Raw genomic sequence first — 18,049 nt, forward strand, 5'->3', positions numbered from 1 at the left:
AACCCAACTACGCGAACTGACCGCTGCAGGGCAAAATGGCGCCAGCTTGAGTTGCTTGGCAGTTTTCACTTATCGCTTGAGTTGCACTCATTCACTTTAAACTCATTTGCTCTTGAGCTTTTTTAAGGGAAACTCATTTCTGCTCAAGCGCGCGCTTTAGTCAGCAAATGCGCTCTGCATTTACCGTTCGGCTGCCGAAGCTCTTGACACACTGAACTCGGCAAACATTTGGAGGACACGTCGTGCTTGGAGTTTGTTGTCGTGTAAGCGTCGGTTTTTTATTATTTGGTGAGTAAAGTTTGATTTGTTGCTGTTGTCGAATGTTGGTCAAAATTCGTGATTTATTTGAAAATTTGAAATAATTTGCGTTTTATTGTGTGCAACAGCAGCGAAGCGGTTGCCAAAATTAATGTAAATTTCATGCAGCTCTCTTTCGAAGGAGCAGCTGTGCTCGCTCCTGTCTGCTGACTCCGTTTTTTTTTGTACGGTTTTTTGGCCATGTGCCTGACCTAAGGCAACAACTCGACACGACTCGTGAGCCGGCCACACAAAATTTGACTAAGGCAAATTCACTTAGATGTCGTCGCCTGGCGTTGCCCTTTTTTCTTTTCTTTTTTGCCACAAAACTTTTTGCCACTCGCTGCACGTACACACATACATGTACATGTATATGTGTATGTGTGGGTGTTTGACTGCCACAACGCATAAAAATGCGAGTGTTTGCCGCGTGTCCCTTTCCCTGCAGTTCTGCGGCTATGTGGCAATGTGTCCATTCGCAACTCTCAACTCCCAAAACTGCCAAGAGGCAAACTCTAAAGGCCAGGCTTAGGCCAATCGAGGAGTGTGTGTGTGTGGAGTGGGGAGCGTGTGTCTGGCTGACTGGCTGGCAAACGTGGCGTATACTTAATTCGGTTTATGCTGAACGTGTCGCACATTATTCTTATGAGGCAGCAGCCTCGACTACGATGTGTGAAATATGCTGAATGTGTGTGCACAGTAATTCTGATTAGACCACACACACACACACCAATACACGCTCGGTTGACACAGGAAGCGAAACAATTAAAAATTTTGTTTGCAATTTGTTTGATTTGCACTACAGCGAAATGAAAATGCAAATGATGCTGATGGCAAATGTAAATGAAAAAAAAAAACGCGCGAGCAAATGAAAGCGAAAATTGCAAAAATGGGAAAAATGGTAAAAATCTAAATCTACATAAATGAAAAACTCTGCCTGCCCATTGACCTTATTGAGCATTGAGACGTCGTCGTCGTCGTCGACGTCGTCATCGTTCACAATGGCAAAACCAACAAAACTGGACAGCGTTAATCTGCTCAGAATAGGGTTGCCAAGGTGATATGAAATTATGCTTTTATGCAGTGCTGATAAAGTCATTCCTTTTATGTGTATTCCTGCTATTTTTATTATAATATGCGCTTCAATCTACTTAAAAATTTGTCGATTGAAATCGATTTAAGGCACGCGAAAAAAATTGCTAAAGCGCACTTTCCAGCTCGGTAACCCTAGTACTCACTCTCTCAGAGGTAAGCTATTGTTCGAGGGGGAGTGTTGGGAGAGGGAAGGGGGTCTCTTGAAGCTGCCAACGTTTGTGGCTTTCATGCTGGCCGCTCATAATTTTTACGACCTATTTCGTGTGAAAACTGTGTCGCATTTCGCCATCATTCGCTGGCTTCATTTTTGCGCCTGGCCATGGCTTTAACAGTTGGGAGGGGGGAGGAGGGAGGGGTGGGAGGAGGCTGTCTGCCACAAGTGGAACTTTTAATTTCAATTTTTTATTACTTGAAATCTGTTTGCCGCGCAACCTGAGCGCCCGAGCCACCTTTTTGCGGCAAGTTTTTGCCGTTTCCAGTTTTTTAGTTCCCATTTTTTTTTTGTTCCATCGCTTTAAATGCCGCAATGAAAATGTTTTGGCTTCACGACGACGCCCCCGCTTGCAGTCCCTTCTGCTCGCTGTTTTTTCTCTGTAACTTCGTGATGGCTTCCAGTGTCTGCAGCGGTTTTTATCCCCTGTCCGCGCCGAGTTACATTTATTGGCCTGGCGACAAATTTTTATTGCCCCATTTTAGTTTTGCTCTGCGGCTGCATATGGCACTGATTTCTTGTCACCTTCTGCTCCAGCTACAGCTGCGCTTTCGACTGAGGCGACAAAGTTTTGTCAGACAGACAGACAGACAGAGAAACAGACAGACGGACAGACAGACGGACAGAGAGACAGACTCTGGGTCTAATCATATTGGCAAACGGCGTCGCCGGATCCTTCGTTCGGGTTACGTGATGCATTTTTACCCAGACCTTTCTTCTTCTCTACAACACTCTGATGTATAGTTCGAGTCGCTTCACTGCTCACAATTTGACTTCTGATGTGGGTATGTGTGAGTGAGTTTCTGTCTCTTTGTGTGTGTGTGAGAGTGTGTGGTTTGGCACGCCTCGATGCCACAATGGGGCTCTTTGGCAACTTGCGGTTGTAAATTAAGTTTTCAACTTAAATGCGCCAATTATTAAAACTGTTCTCAAAGAAATGTACAGAAACATTTCGCGTTAAATTCGATTGTATATTCGAAGTGAGCCTGCAGAAACGTTTATTGTTTAAAAGTTGCAAGTTGAAACGATCATTTAAGTACTTAAATTAATCATTATTTTCACATTAACAGTCTCTACGCGCAAAAAGAAGTATTAAAATTGAGACTTTGGTCTTAGTACTAAGAATTTTAATCTCAAAAGCGCATCAAGAAGGTGAAAGTCTGAATGTTAAAAAACACATATTGATTTCAAGAATATTTGACCCATAATAAAAATAAAGATAGTACATATAGTTAAAAAAAAATTTTATTATAAGATCAAAATAATGTTTCACAGTTTTTGCTTCTACTTATTTATTATATTACCATCTATGGATTACAAAATTTTGCAACCCAAATCTAGAAATTTATCTTAAATTGTCATTTTTTAGACTAATGTTCTCGGTTTTAAGAATTTGTTTAGGAACATAATTTTAAGGCGTCACATCTCGATTTAAATTATTTATTTAGGCCAATATATATGCATTTTAAATGTAATTTGAAAATCATTTGAATATTTTAAAAGATGCATTAAAAATCAGTAACAGCAAAAGGATTGCATTTTAAATTTTATCGTAGCTATAGATTATTATTATTTTCACAACAGCATTATCTACTTTATTTATATATTTCATTTGATTAAATAGAATACTCTTTTTTTGCCAAGGATGTGATTATGGAAGTAGACTTATCACACATTAAAATACTTGACATCAAAAAAGGTATTCGAAATCATGGAAAACAAGTAAGAAAGTTACAGTCGAGTGTGCTCGACTGTGAGATACCCGCTACCCATTTTTAATAAGGGCAAAATATTGGTATTATTTTCAAAATATACCGAAAATACTAAAAAAAATACTAAAAATATACCAAATGGTATGTTTGGTATATCGATACAGCACATCATTCAAAATATACCATAGACGGCACAATGTACCAGATTGTCGGCCAAAGCAACTAAGAGCCCTAGTAAGTAGGCGTTTTTGCCCATACAAAAGTATTTCTTTAATAACTTCCACAATTTTTATCTGATCGCAACTAAATTTTCAGGAATCAAAACTACTATAGTAATTATTGTATATACCAAAATTCGCAACTCTAGCTTTAAATTTACGCTTGTTATTCGATTTTTTGATTTACGGGGGCGGAAGTGGGCGTGGCAAAAATTTGAAACAAACTTGATCTGCGTGCAAACATAACAAATGCTGTCGAAAAAAAATTATAGCTCTATCGCTTAGACAGACACACAGACACACAGACAGACAGACGGACAGACGGACATGGCTATATCGTCTCGGCTGTTGACGCTGATCAAGAATATATATACTTTATAGGGTCGGAGATGCCTCGTTCTACCTGTTACATACATTTCCTGCCGGCACAAAGTTATAATACCCTTCTACCCTATGGGTAGCGGGTATAAAAAAAATAAATCAAGGATTTAAAACACAAAAATGATTATGAGAACTGCATTATAAACGCATCAATATGTGATTTAGTAAAGTCAAAATGGGATGAATAACTTAAATATTCCATGTTCCATGTTCCATTCCAAAAAATCCAAATATAACTTGATAAGTTAGTTTAGTAAAATACATATTAAATACAGAAAGAAAACTATTTTCATTAAGGGTATGTCATATGCACTTTATCAATAATTTTAATTATTTAAAAACAAATTCTTTTATGATTGTCAGGCTTGACGCTTTTTTCCCTTTGTAAGCTAAAAAAAAAGCATTGCATACTTGTAGGATTTGCGCTGAATTGTTTTAGCAAATGCGCCATTTTGTTTTTCAAAATGTGTATTATGAAAAAGCTTTGCTTTAAACCTATAAAATGTGTATTGAAATCATGGTATAACACTAGTTAATGCTTTTACATACAATTTTCACAAACAATCACAAAGTAAATAGAAAGGATTTTGTGCCATTGTGCGTTTGTCGCTGTGGCTGTGGCATTTGGCGCATTCGACATGTCAGAAATTGTGGATATTCTGTTTAAATACCGTAATGAAGTCTGCTTATACAATATAATGTACCGTGTTTGTGCTACGTGCCTTGGTTATGTTATTGCGCGCTGATCCCAACATCCGTTCCGGCATCCGCCGGCAGCGTTCGGGGCAGACACGATATGGAAACGAAAGGAATGGAATGGAAGGGAAAGGAAAGGAAAGAGGGGAGATGGCGATAGCGTCGGCTTTGGCTGTGTTTTTATTTGTGTGTGCCGGCAAATCTTAAACTTGTTTTACTGCTCGTTAGTGTTAGTCGCTCCATAGGAAAAGGGGAGAGCGAGGGAGAGAGAGAGAGAGAGGGAGAGGGGGAGATAGGCGCCATGACACCCTATTGTTATAACACGTTCCACGCCCTAGCTGGCCGGAGACTGACATGGAGGCTCTCTCTCTTGCAGCCGAGAAGTCTGTGTTTGGCAAAGCAGGCACTGGAGTACACTAAAAGTAGTCGAGCTGAGTTGTTTGTGTGTGTGTGTGGTTGTGCTTATACCCAATATCTATAGGGTAGAAGGGTATTATAACTTTGTGCCTCAAGGAAATGTGTGTAACAGGCAGACGGAGAAAGTATATACATTCTGGATCATCATCAAGAGCCGAAGCAATATAACAATGTCCGTCTGTCTGCCTGTCCGTCCATATGAGTTCTTATGTATATCTCAGAGACTATAAGAGAAAGATATATATATTTTTTTTGACAGCACTTCTTATGTTTGTACGCAGATTATATCTGTTTAAAATTTTTGCCACGCCCACTTCCGCCTCCGAAAAACGAAAAGTATCGAATAGCAACTGAAATTTTAAAGGTGGAGTCTCAAATTTTCGTATAGACAATAACTACTATAGCATTTACGATTGCTGAGAGTCTCAATGATTGGATGAAAATTGTAAAAGTTATTTAGGAAATACTTCTATATGGAAAATTACGCATACTGCAATAGGGTCTTAGCTGCTTTGGCAATCTGTTATATTTTGCAACTCTTTGGTATATTTCGACATAGTAAGTATTTCATCGATATACCAAATACGTCCCTCGGTATATTTTGGTATTTTTGTGGTATATTATTTTATATTTTAACAATACTACCGCACTATTTTGCCTTCACAATAGGTGGCGAGTATCTCACAGTCGAGCACACTCGACAGCAGCTTTCTTCCTGGTTTTGTGTGTGTGTTTATGCGTGTGCCAAGGTGCATGCTAAGTGCCAGCGTGAGACGTGAGGTGTGGCAACCTGGAGAGTGAAGAGACCGAAGTGAAGTGGAGTTGCTACGGCAATCTGGGCTGTGGCATCATCGTTTCGTTGCCCTGGCAAATGTTTGTCCAGCATAATTGCGCTCAGCATGCAGTTTTTCCTTTAACTTCTTGTCGTTTCGTTTCGTTTCGTTTCGTTCGGGGGTTTTTTCCTGTTTTTCAATTTTGCAACCGCTTCTCGATCGTTTCAGTATGTTTGCTGTGCTTTAAACGGGGATTTGTGTGAACTTGTTTACGTGCTGTATTAGTGTAATTTACAACGGAAGCCATCAAAGGCTTTGACGCGCCGCAGGCGCCATGCCAAATTATATTCGTATTGCCTTGGCTAACTAATTTTCAACAGCCGCCCACAAATTTGTTGTTGTCTCTCAATTCAAGTGTTTGTTGTGGTAAGCCCGAAACAACAACCAAACCAAACACACACACACGCACACACACACACAACACACACGCAAGAGAGAAATATATTCTGTCAGTCTGTGTATGTGTGTGTGGGAAAATGAAAACACAATGCTGTAGGTAGACAATGTGTTAGGTTAACTCGACTCGAATTTGATTGAAATTGAATATATATTATATATAATGATAAATGGATAAATGGGGACTTCTTCGTGGTAAAACCAGTTAATTCTTTTCAATTACACGCGCTGTCTGCAGAGCTTAACTTAGTCGGAGCTCGACATCATTAAACGATACCCTGCGGACCAATGAAACAATGTGTTTGATTCGCCTGAAATAAATCAAAGATTTATTTGCAATTTGAAACAAATTTATATTTATTGAAAATGCATTTTTATGTGTACTGTAAAATATGTAAAAAAAACTTTTCTTTACTGTGTTTGATTTGCTTAAAATAAACCATTTGATTTCTTTTTAATATCTAACAAATTTGTATTTATTGGAAGTCCATTTTTTATGTGAACTGTAAAATAAATAAAAAACATTTCATCACTGTGTTTTATTTGAGATAAATCAATGATTTTTTAGGCAATTTCTAAAAATTTTAATAAATAAAAGTAAATAAAAAACAATGTGTTTCATTTGGTTGAAAAGAATGTCAAATTTTTATTTAGTTCGCATTCATTTTGTTGTACAGTGTAAAATATGTTAAATGATAATAAAATAAATTACTTTATTTCTGTTACTTGTTACTATCGTCGATGCTAATGCTTGTATCTTTATCTTTTCAAGTATTTCCAATTCTTTATTTCACGTGGTATCTTTTTAGTCACCACTTCGTCACTTACTACGCATTCTGAGCAGTTTTTAGTGGACAATTGTCACAGCAATTGCTGTGACTGGCCATGACAATTACAATTACAGTTTCGTGTTTAACCATAATAATCTGCTCAGTTATTTGTGTAATTAAACAAACAATAAACCCCTGTGGAAACCTCAGTGGAAAGCCAGAGTCAGTGGAAAGCCATAGACCAATTGCGAATACATTCTCCTGTTCTATATGCTCTACCCCCGTTTCTCCCCTCTTCCTTGCCGATGCTCCACAAAACCCCAAAGTCGAAACCACTTGGGTGCTCTTGTTTGTTGTTTGTTAAATGTTATTATTGCTATTACTGGCTGATGTGTTTTTGCTGTCGTTGTTGGTGCTGTTGTTGTTGTTTGTATTGTTGTTGATGTTGTGTTAGTTGTTCGTATTTCTATTTGTACATTGCATGAGATTTAAAATGGTTTAATCAACTAACAGCGATTATAAAGCGAGTGAGAGCTCTAGATGACGGAGCAAAGGGATTAATAGCTTGTTTTATGGAGGGATTTCGTGACGGATTGACCTAACGACGGGGTTGATTGACTCACTAAACGCAGTCTAAATGACTTTCTTGACTAAATGGTTGCTAGATTCTTTGATGATTTGGTTAATGATTGATGAGTTATGATTGATTATAATGCTGTTTGACTAGATAATAAAACAAATAATACTTTGATTGAGTAGCAGACAGACAAAATGATTGCTTGTTTTTTACATGATTGATTGATTGAACAGAAAATAATGTCATTGAATATTACTGATCAGTTCAAGGGGTCAACTAAATAATAAAACACTTGATTTGGTTGACTAAAGTAATGGATTAGCTACAAAAATGAATAATAATTTAATAAAGTACTGAACGAATAAAATGATTGTTTGATTGAGCATAAAACAAAAGAGATAGAATAATAATTGCAGAATAATAAATGTAATATTTTATCAATAAATTTGTTTGATTGAATCGATTAAATATATATGCAGTACACTTAGAATCTGTTTGACGTTAAAATGATTGCCTGCTTCTTATATGACTGATTGATTGAGGAAAAGAAGGGATTAAGTTTTAAGGGTTCATCCAATTGAATGCATTGAATAATAAATTAAATGATACGATTGATTGAGTTGATGAGGTATGCAACTTAATAAGAATTTGATTGAGTTATATACTAATAGAATAATTGATTGATTGAGCAAAAAAACTACTAAGATTGAATAATTATTGCTCAATCAATGAAATAAGTTGAATAATATATCAATTGATTTGTTCGATTCAGTTGATTCAATATCTATAAAGCACAATAAAAATTGTGCATCAAATAAATGATTTATTTCTTCTTAGATTGATTGATAACTCAAAATGTGATTGAATATTAATTGAAAATGTATGAGGTGAATGAGTATGAATATACAATAATAATTGATTTGAATGATAAGCTATATAGCTAAAATGAAAATTTGGTTGAGTGATGCTTTGATTGAGTGCTTGATTGACTCTTGATGTATGAGCATAAATAAAGTAAATAAACTACATTACAGAATAGTTTTCACAAGATTTACTTTCTTAACGTTTCAGCTACAAAATACCTACAATTTAGTCATTTCTAATAGAGTATATTGAAATAACTGTAACAAATTTCTATAACATTTATTTGCACATACCCGGGCAGAGCGGGGTTTGAACTAGCATGCCATAATTCTATATGTGTCCATTGCATGTAATTGTACAAATATTTACAATGGTGTGCAAAGTGTTTATGGTTTAGTTGAAAAGTTTTGTGGGGCAAATTGTGCGCAATTTTGTGGCAGCCCAGTGAAAATGTAATCAACATTTTCCTTTTGCTCAATATAATCGCAATCGTGCGTGCCCCGTGGGCAATGCTTGAAACTCCAGCTCAAAGAACAACAGCAACAGCAACAGCAACCGTAATTTCGTTTGGCTTGAAACCATAAATCTCTATGAGCACGTGAATTAAAAAATACTACAGCAAAAAAAAGGAACGAAAAATATAATTGTAATTATTATATTTTATTTTTGCTTTTATGTATGTTGTATGTGGGGAGGTTTGCATAAGATTTATCGCCACTTTTAATGGCGGGGCAAACAATAGACAGAAATGATTGTAGGAATTGCTCGCGATTAAATTAATAGGCTGACATTTCATGACAGAGACGCATTTCAGTTTCAGTTTCAGTTTTCAGAATCGCAGTTTTTCGCTTCGTATTTTCAGTGCTTCGGTAACTCAATTAAAATGCAATTTAATGTATAATTAATATATTTATATATTTTTCATATTTCATTTGTCATTATAGAGTTGTATAATATTATGTATGTATTATGTATGTATGTATATAATGTATATTTGTATGTATGTAAACACTAACTAGCGTTCGGTTAAATTGTATATCACTTAAATTATAATTATATAAAATTGCTTGGTTAATTAATAACGCATCAATACAAATTAATTTGGGGGCAAATTTTACTTAAATGCACATTTGCTGTATCAATTTTCATTGTCAATTTCATTACCATTGTCTTTTTTTTTTGCATTTTAATTGTAATTTTATTTATTTAATTTGTTATCCGCTTATCGATTGTCTCCCCGTCTTTCGTCTCGACCTCCTACTAACTGCGCGCCAACATGCCGTTGATCATGATGTTGGCCAACGCATTGCGTCGCTTTCGCCAGGCTCCCATTCCCTGGGCATGATACTGCAGCTGTGTGTACCATTGCTTCGTCCTTACGCCATCCTCAGCCTGTTAGAAAAAAAGATGAACGAAATGCGTTAGAAAATTATGATTGACTCGCCCATTTGACAGGTGACCTGTCTCTGTATATATAAGGCATATATTAGGAGTAGGAATAACTGAGTGTGTCTTTGTGTATGTGTGTGTGTGTGTGTATGTGTGTGTGTGTGCCTATAACTGCTCAGTTGGCCGTAACTAAACGTTTCAATTTATGCAGCGCCAACTTACGTCCGTCTTTCAACCATTTTGTTGCGCATCTCTGCTTCACTTCCTTTCATTTCGTTTTGCTTTGCTTTTCTTTTCTTTTTCTGATTTCTTTTGCCCCCTTTTTTTTGTGTTAAATTTCAATAAATGTCATTCATTTTGGCAGGCACTCGACGTGCGTTGCCTCGACGCACTTCAAAAGACGCCTCAGCCTCGTCCCCTCTAGGCTCCCTGCTGGCTACGCAGCCTACGTTTTGCTCTGGTTAAAAAATTTGCATGAATGAATCGAAGCTGGAATCCTTCTGTTTAGTGTGGCGGGAGACGACAGCTCGTTTCATATTAGACAGGATTTGAAATGGATTTCTCCATACGCTTTTGTATCTTCTTCTGTCTGTTATTAAAAACGAAATCTCTAGCATATTAACTGCTATGCATTGTGCTTGTGTGACGCTCAAAAGTATGCTATACAAAATATTGTTTGCTGCAACAGTTCAAACTTGCTGTGCTATTAATACATTTTCCCTAGATATTTATGGCAAGTTCTATATGCGAAGCATGTTTGCAGCATACAGAACTAAATAGATTAATAGAAAAGCTTGCGTTGTCTATGCCATTGATTTCCGACTGTTTTTGGGGTATGTGAGTAGAAAATTTAGGGAGCATAAAAATTGAGAATTCAGGTTTCTGCTTTGCAGAGGTTGCTTAAAATTGTTGTGAATTGTTGAAGTAAATTTTGCATAGCTTGTAAATTATGTAAAATATAATTATCAATCAGTAATCAGATTGAATTTTAATTTGATGTAATCATTATTGTGAATTTTACCAACAGTTGCAACTGTATTTTATGAAAAATGTAATATTTGGTTTCCATTTACAAGAGCCGTGTTTATCAGCTAATATTTCAGTTGTGCTATGAAATATCAAAAAAATTCTGGTATGCTGCATTGAAGATTGATTATTTGTGAAGACATTGAACTTAAAATTATTTCAAAATGGGTTTTGGCCATAAAAAGTGGTTAAATTTCCTATACTGAGCTTTTTGAGAAAGTATTTCGAACAAGTTTCTTGATGCCATCTGCTTTCTTCCATATTAGTCAATATGTATTAAACAGCTTGAAAATGTTGTGTCAAACTTGTGATATAAGTATTATTCAGAATTTCTGAAACCTTATTTTCTACTAATACAAATTCATGCTATAAATATTCTCTACAATTTCTGACATTTTATTTCCTTCATTAAAATTTATTACAAATTCAAGCGATAAATGTTTTCTACAATTTGCTGACACTTTTTTCCTAAATTTTTTATTAAACTTTATTAAATACCTATACTCGATGTTGTCGCCAATCTTTCATTCTGCAAATACCTAACAGCTGCTGCTATCTCTGCTACCTATGCAAAGTGTTAATTGTCTTGTTGCTGCTCTATTAACTTCATTGGAATCATCTGTTTGCAACATTTACAAATTCTCTGCCACAACGCCTCCCTCTCACACACACACACACCCAGAGAAAACTATGCATGAAAAAAAGTTGTAACTTGTGGAACGCCAAACGGGAGCGCAAAACTAACGAAGCCCAAACATTGCCGGTGTGCAGTCAAAAGGCAAACGCTCTCTAATTCAAAAGCCAAGCGAACTGGCACACACATACACATATACAACTATAAAAGGCAATCCCAGACAAACCCAGACAAACCTAAACGAAACCGAATCAACGAAACGAACCGGATGCCTGCAAAAAGGGCAAAAACAAAGACGCAGCGCGTGGGAGGAATGGGAATGGGAATGGGTTAGGTACTCGTAACTGAATTGTAGTTTTGCTGTTAGTGTTAACTGAACTGGGAATGGGAATGGGGACGGGAATGGGGAAGGGGATGACTACTATCGACTACTACTCACTTTGAATATGAATGTGTCCTTCGATGAAATTTCCTGCACTTCGAAATAATCATCCCAATCCGCTTCGCTGCACACAACACATCTGTCCAGATACAACGGCTCCCGTATCAATGTATAGCGTCCGCATTTCTCCTTCACCAGCAGCAAAGAGGCCTCCCGAATGCCAGTGTGCTTCGGGAAATTCAGTTTATCCGACATGGCCTTCTCTGCCCTATAATTGGCACTTGGCTGTTGTTCGCAGAACGAGAGACAGAGAGAGAGATGAAACAAAACATAGAAAAAGGAAAAGAAAAGAAATGGAAAATTGTGTAAAAACGAAAACTAAACAAAATTACAACTAGCAAAATGCTCGATGTGGGCAGTGCGACATTGTTGAGCCCTGCAGATAACGCGAGACCGAGGGCAAGAGTAAGAGCAAGAGCGAGTGCACAAAGCATGTCAGAGCCTGGCCGAGTTGCCGCAGGAAGCAGCTGCTAGAGGTGCAGCTAGAGCTGGAGTCACAGCAAAAAGCAAGCAGAAAAAAACACATTCCTTGAATTGAGCAATTGTCGGTCGAGGCATTTTGCAAAAATTTAGAGCAGGGCACCAAACAAGAAAAAAAAAAACGAGAAACCCAACTGAACAAGTGACACACGCAATGCGTCGCCATCGACGTGACACCCCCAAGTGCTGCCCTTCTCCTCTCTCTTTCAATACACATTGGCCTCTTGTGTGTGCCCACTTGACGCCATCGGTTTTTCTTCATCATTTGTATTTTTTTTTTTTGCTGTTGCTGCTCTATCGTTTTTTTTTCTTTTTGCCGAGTGTAAAACTCGTTTTGTTTTTAGGCATCAAAAGCAGATAGTTGCTTGGATAAGCACTTTTCATTACGGACAAGCCCTGGAAACGTTTCCGTTCCGTTCCGCTCAATGCTTCAATAGCCTTACCACGGATCCTGGCTATCGCCACTGACTCTCTGCCACTGACTCTGATTTGTTGAAATCTTTTATCGCACGGCAAACTGTTGCCATGACATCGCACAGAACCGCAATCCCAGGCCTCCTTTAACGGCGTGGGAGGTGTCGCAAAGGGAGGGGGAGGAGGTAGGGGAGCAGGGAAAAGGCTATTAGAGGTAGTAGAAGAGCGTCAGTCGTCAGTCGCCAGTCGCTAATTGCCCTCACCTCATGTCAAACGCCTGAGCGTCGTCGTTTGTCGTTTCAGCTCACTCGCTTGTCGCTTGTCAAACGTGACCAATCGAAGGAGCTGCAGACTGGACGAGAGTGCGGGGGAGAATGGGGAAACATTCTCTCTCTCTGCGCCAGAGATGGACACGTGAGATGCATTCCGTTCATTTCTCACTGTCAATTGCGTCGTGAACTCTAGAGATTGCACTTAGATTTATGGCAGCAACTTGCATTTTGTGTTAATGATGCTGCTCTGCTCTGTGTCTCCTCTCTTGTGAGAGGCGAAAGTCCCTAGCGACTTTCAATAAGCAATAGCAACAGAGCTGAGTTCTCGTGAGTTTGTCTACACAAAAGTCACTTTAACTGACTATTTTAGCTCAGTCTTTAGTACTACTTATTTGGTGGATAGTCTAGTAATTGTGAAAGCTTACGAAAACGATATAAGTGTCTATTCATATTATCTTATAAAACAAATAAGAAAACTATAATCGATAGTGCTTGGCTCTGAGATTCCTGCGACAGATTATAAATAAAAGCAACACAGTGCGGTATTGTTTGAATTGAATACTGAAGGCTATGTTTGGTATATCGATATAATTTGATACCTTACACAACAAGGAAACGATTATGTGATTGCATTTAAAATGTTTTTACCTTAAGAGAGTCCTCATTCATTCTCATTAGGAATTCTTATCGATGCATCTCTGATTTATGTATATGAATTTTTTCATTAAATGATTATTCTTTACAATAATTTCTTTCTCATATTCGTTAATCTTTTCTAGTTCTGTAGCTCATAAAGTAAACTCAATTTATATTTATTTCATAACATAAAGTTCTCTTGAATTTTTCTTCATAGCTAGCGCAGATTTCAGCCATCAATTAATATCTTTCCTACGAGCTTAAATTTTTATTTATCTGTCAGCTTTACTAATCGCTCAGCTTTGTTTCTACATTCTTTGAAAACTCTGTTGCTTTTGCTCCAGCTCCAGCTCGTGACTCAATAAACTCACGTTCACTCTTCTAATGAGTGCACTCGTGATTCAATCGTCACCTGCTACCTCTCTAGAGGGAGTCTGCCTACCTCCCTCCCTCCCTCCCCTCTCCCTCACTGCCACCACGTTTACACTAAGCTCTCCCCTGGTGGACGGACATACCTTGCCGTTGGTCACGAGCAGCGCATTGACTGGGGTCAATTTGATGGTGCGCGCCTTCTTCCAGTTGCTGTCGGTGGGCTGCGTGTAGAGCAGTTTGCCCTCCATGGCAAAGCGGACCTCATCGTGATTCCATTCGAGTATGTCGATGGCCATTTTGCGCAGCTTGATGTTTATCATATCAATTTCGCAGGAGGCGCGACGATTCGGACTCGAGGAGCTGATGCGACGCCAGAGTTTCGTGGGCACATCCTTGGCCTCCTGGTTGATGTGATTCAAATGCAATTCAATTTTCTCTTGCGCCTGTTTGAGCAGCTCACGTCCATCGAGATGTGACGGCGTCACTTTGTACAGTCGAGCCAACAACAGTGGATACTTGGTGACACGCTGCACGGGAACCTGTTCGGGAGAGAAGAGAGAGAGATAACGAAAGGGGTAAACAGCTGTTCTTTGTCGGTGCAAGTCATGAATATAAACTAAGGACGCTCACCATCAGAAACGAGTTGAGATTCATGCGACGCAGCACAGCGTTCTCCATTTGCGATACCTTCAGGAAGATGCGCAGCAACTCCTTCTCCTTCTCGAGATTGGCGAGCAGCAAACTGGCGCCCGCCTGCCGCACACAATAGCTCTCGAAGGCGTGCAGCATTTGGGTAAAATCGAGAAAGATGCGTCCAATGTTCACCGTGAGTAGATCATCATCGCCCTGCTCGAGGGCAATGTCCAGGGCATCGCGCATTCGCTCGGCCAGCGTCTGATTGTTCTCCAGCAAGTCTTCCGTGTTGAGGAAGATGGCGGAGAGCTGCTCCTGTGTCAGCAACCCGGCGACCAGCATCGGATGACAGAACTCCTCGAGTATGATCTGCAAATCCCGTCCGTATTTCTCCTCCGTCTCCACAATCTCTGTGATGATCTCTTTGCGCTCCACACGCTTCTTGCCACACTTGCGGCACACCAACGGGGCATACAAAACACCCGCCTCAGTCAGTTGAGTCTCCACAGCGCCATCGCAGTCCTCACACAGATGCAAAGGACTCACGGCAGGTTGATATTTGCTGCGCGAGGATTTGCTCGTCTCGGAGCCAACGCCCGAATCCTGACGCTCCACATCGCTGCCGCTCTTGCCGCAGATGAATGTATGCGGCGGTGGCGACAACGAACTCATGTTGCTGTGACTATCGTCGCTACTGCTGACACGCTTCTCCAGTTCACTCAACGTATCTGTGGCCTCCTCCTCGATGATCTTCGGATTGTTGCTGTAATCGAAGCTCTCCTCGCGCGCTAAGCCACGCTCCTTGGCATCCACTAGGTAAGAGAGTATATCGTACTTGGAGGCGCCTTCGAATATGGAGCGAGCTGCCTTCTTCTCCAGCTCGGCATCGTTCAAGGGCGGTGCAGTCAGTGGCAATGGAGGCGGCACTTCGTTGATCTCCTCATAGATAGGATCGCCATTCATTCGTATCGATTCGTAGTGATGTTCAGCTTCCGCGTGCGTGGCATGTTCGATCTCTGCCAGCGTAGCATCCACCAGCAGCTGATAGAATTTGGCACGCGTTGTGGCATCCACTTCCGGTTGTTCCGCTGGCTCCTCTTCGATCACGCCAGCTGCAGTGAGTTCACTTGAGCAGCTCTGATAGCAATCGGATTCATTTGCCGCCGCTTCGAAGTCGAACAACTCGTAATTGTGGGCGGAGGCAAAGCTATTGGCGGAACTGATGCTGCCGCGATTCGACAGACGATCCTCCTCTTTGGTTGCCGCTGCTGCTGTGGCTACAATTGGTTGCCGCTCGAGACGCACACGCTGCAGCGAGACGCTAATCAAGCGATTCATGTCGTCGTGATCTTTGGTGCCGCTCATGTCGATGGCCTGACGCGATTGCTGCAGCCGCTGCAACGAGTTCTCAATCAGTTCGGCCACCGTATCGGTCTCTAGGCCATCGGCCACCTGACCCAGCATGGGATCCTGCAGCAGCTTGGCAATGAAGCTACTGTTGTTGTTCGTCGGTGTTGTCTCTGGTGATTCTGGTTGCTTCTTGCTGCTGCTCGAGACACGCAGTCCACACACATGTGGCACCAGATTGCGTTTGACGGCTTCGACTGGGTTGCGTAGTATCTTCAGCAGCTCGGTTTCGTGCGGCACCAGCGTGGCAGAGGATGACGTAGGCAAGGGCGTAGATGCGGCAGTGGGTGTGGCTGTTGTTGGCGGCGGTGTTGCTGGCATTGAGCTGATTGCTGGCGGCGTTGTATTGATCGGCGTGGTGCTCGTTGCCTTGGCCTCCTTCTTCTCCTTCTCGTAGTCCAACCTTATTAGAGTGCGTCCACGTCCGCTAGAGCTGCTGCTGCTCGATGTGGAGCTGCTCGAGGTGCTTGAAATGCAGCTGGCCGAACGTTGCAGATTGATCTCCGAGTTGTTCCCTAGGCTGCTTCGAATTGGAATGATTGCTCCCAGTTGCTGTTGCTGTTGCTGTTGTTGACTGCGGAGTGTGTTGAGCAAATTGTGCTCGTGCTCGACGCTGCTCACATTGATGCAAACACTGTTGGCCACCTGACTGTTGACCACCACCGAGGATTGGTAGAGCGGTTGCGCTGCATCGGCGCTGAGGTTCATTGTCGAGTAACAATCATCGCCATTAATCAGTATCGATGTCTTTTTGGGTGCCACATCCGTTGCTGCCGTTGCGGCGGCATGCTGCAAGCGTGGTGAGTGCTGCCACAGCACAACATTGTGGTCCGAAGAGGAGTGCAACAGCTGCTGTAGCTGCTGATGCTCTTCCTGTTGTTCGCTGTGCGAGATTTTCAAGCGATGCACCTCGTTGCTTTGCTTGTTAAAGGGCGCCACTCGCACCACAGTTCGTTGTGCTTGCTGTCGAGGAGGAGCAGCAGCAGCAACAGCAGTTGACTTATTGATTTGCTGTGGCTGTTGCTGCTCTGCTAATCCGTTTGCGGTCGGTGTGGCAAGCGTTGTCATCGCTGTCTTTGGGGGCGGCGGCGGTGGCGGCGGCTCTGTGGGCCGCCTTTGAAATAAATCTCTCGAGTCGTTGCGGTTGCTTTTTATGCGCAGCGCCATTGTGTCCTTAAAATTTAAAATGACATTCTGTGGCCCACTGCCCTGCGACTGTGTCGGAGATTCGCTGCTGCTCCGACTACTGCTCTGACTGCTCTGGCTCTGGCTTCCATTCTGTTGGCCATTCTGCTGTGCTGGGGACACGGACACGGCCGAGTTCTTGTTGGGCGCGCCAGACAAATGCCTTTCGCTGTGAGCGCGTCTGATGGGATTTCGCGATTGTGTCGTTTGTGCTGCACGCTTTTCACTTGCCCGCGGCACCAACTCCGACTCCGTCTTCGTCTCCGTCTTCGTCTTTGTCTCCGCCTCCGACTCTGCTTTATCCTCCAGTTGCTTCAGCTCCTTTGTCTCCTTCTTGTCTGCAACCTCAGTTTGCTGCTTGCTGCTGTCGTTGTGCTCGTCATCATCGTCATAATCGCGATTTGCTGCTGTCGTCTTTTGGGTTGCTGCTGCTGCTCCTTCAGCTTCAGTTTCAGTTGCTGTCGCTGCTGTTGTGCCTGCAAAAGTAAAGATGGTAGTTGCTTGTGGTGAGTGGCAAGTGCTGAATCGCGTGTCGCAGCTAGCAAAATGTTGCTTTTGTAATGTAAACCAAAGACACCCAAGCCCAAGTCGAGGCAAGCCAACCAAATGGAGCCTACCCCAAAATGATGACGAGACGCGGGGGGAACGATGCAAAATGAGCCAAGTAAATGGCGGAGAAGAAGTAAAGCAAG

At 41.1% G+C, this 18,049-nt stretch overlaps 1 protein-coding gene across 2 annotated transcripts in view; it reads right to left on the reverse strand.

Moving 5' to 3' along the window:
* Positions 1 to 9,611: 9,611 nt before the first annotated feature.
* LOC117572789 (uncharacterized) overlaps positions 9,612 to 18,049 on the reverse strand; it is a 37,820-nt gene continuing 29,382 nt past the window's right edge. For both annotated transcript variants that reach the window (XM_052003882.1, XM_034255892.2), the window contains exons 2-5: positions 14,763 to 17,833; positions 14,276 to 14,671; positions 11,956 to 12,183; positions 9,612 to 9,859 (exon numbers count right to left, since the gene is read on the reverse strand). In XM_052003882.1, the coding sequence (XP_051859842.1) occupies positions 9,728 to 9,859; positions 11,956 to 12,183; positions 14,276 to 14,671; positions 14,763 to 17,833 (3,827 nt within the window). In that variant the 3' untranslated portion in view covers positions 9,612 to 9,727. The remainder of the gene's footprint in view (positions 9,860 to 11,955; positions 12,184 to 14,275; positions 14,672 to 14,762; positions 17,834 to 18,049) is intronic.

This window comes from Drosophila albomicans, chromosome 3, assembly GCF_009650485.2.
Source record: "Drosophila albomicans strain 15112-1751.03 chromosome 3, ASM965048v2, whole genome shotgun sequence".
Lineage (NCBI taxonomy): Eukaryota > Metazoa > Arthropoda > Insecta > Diptera > Drosophilidae > Drosophila > Drosophila albomicans.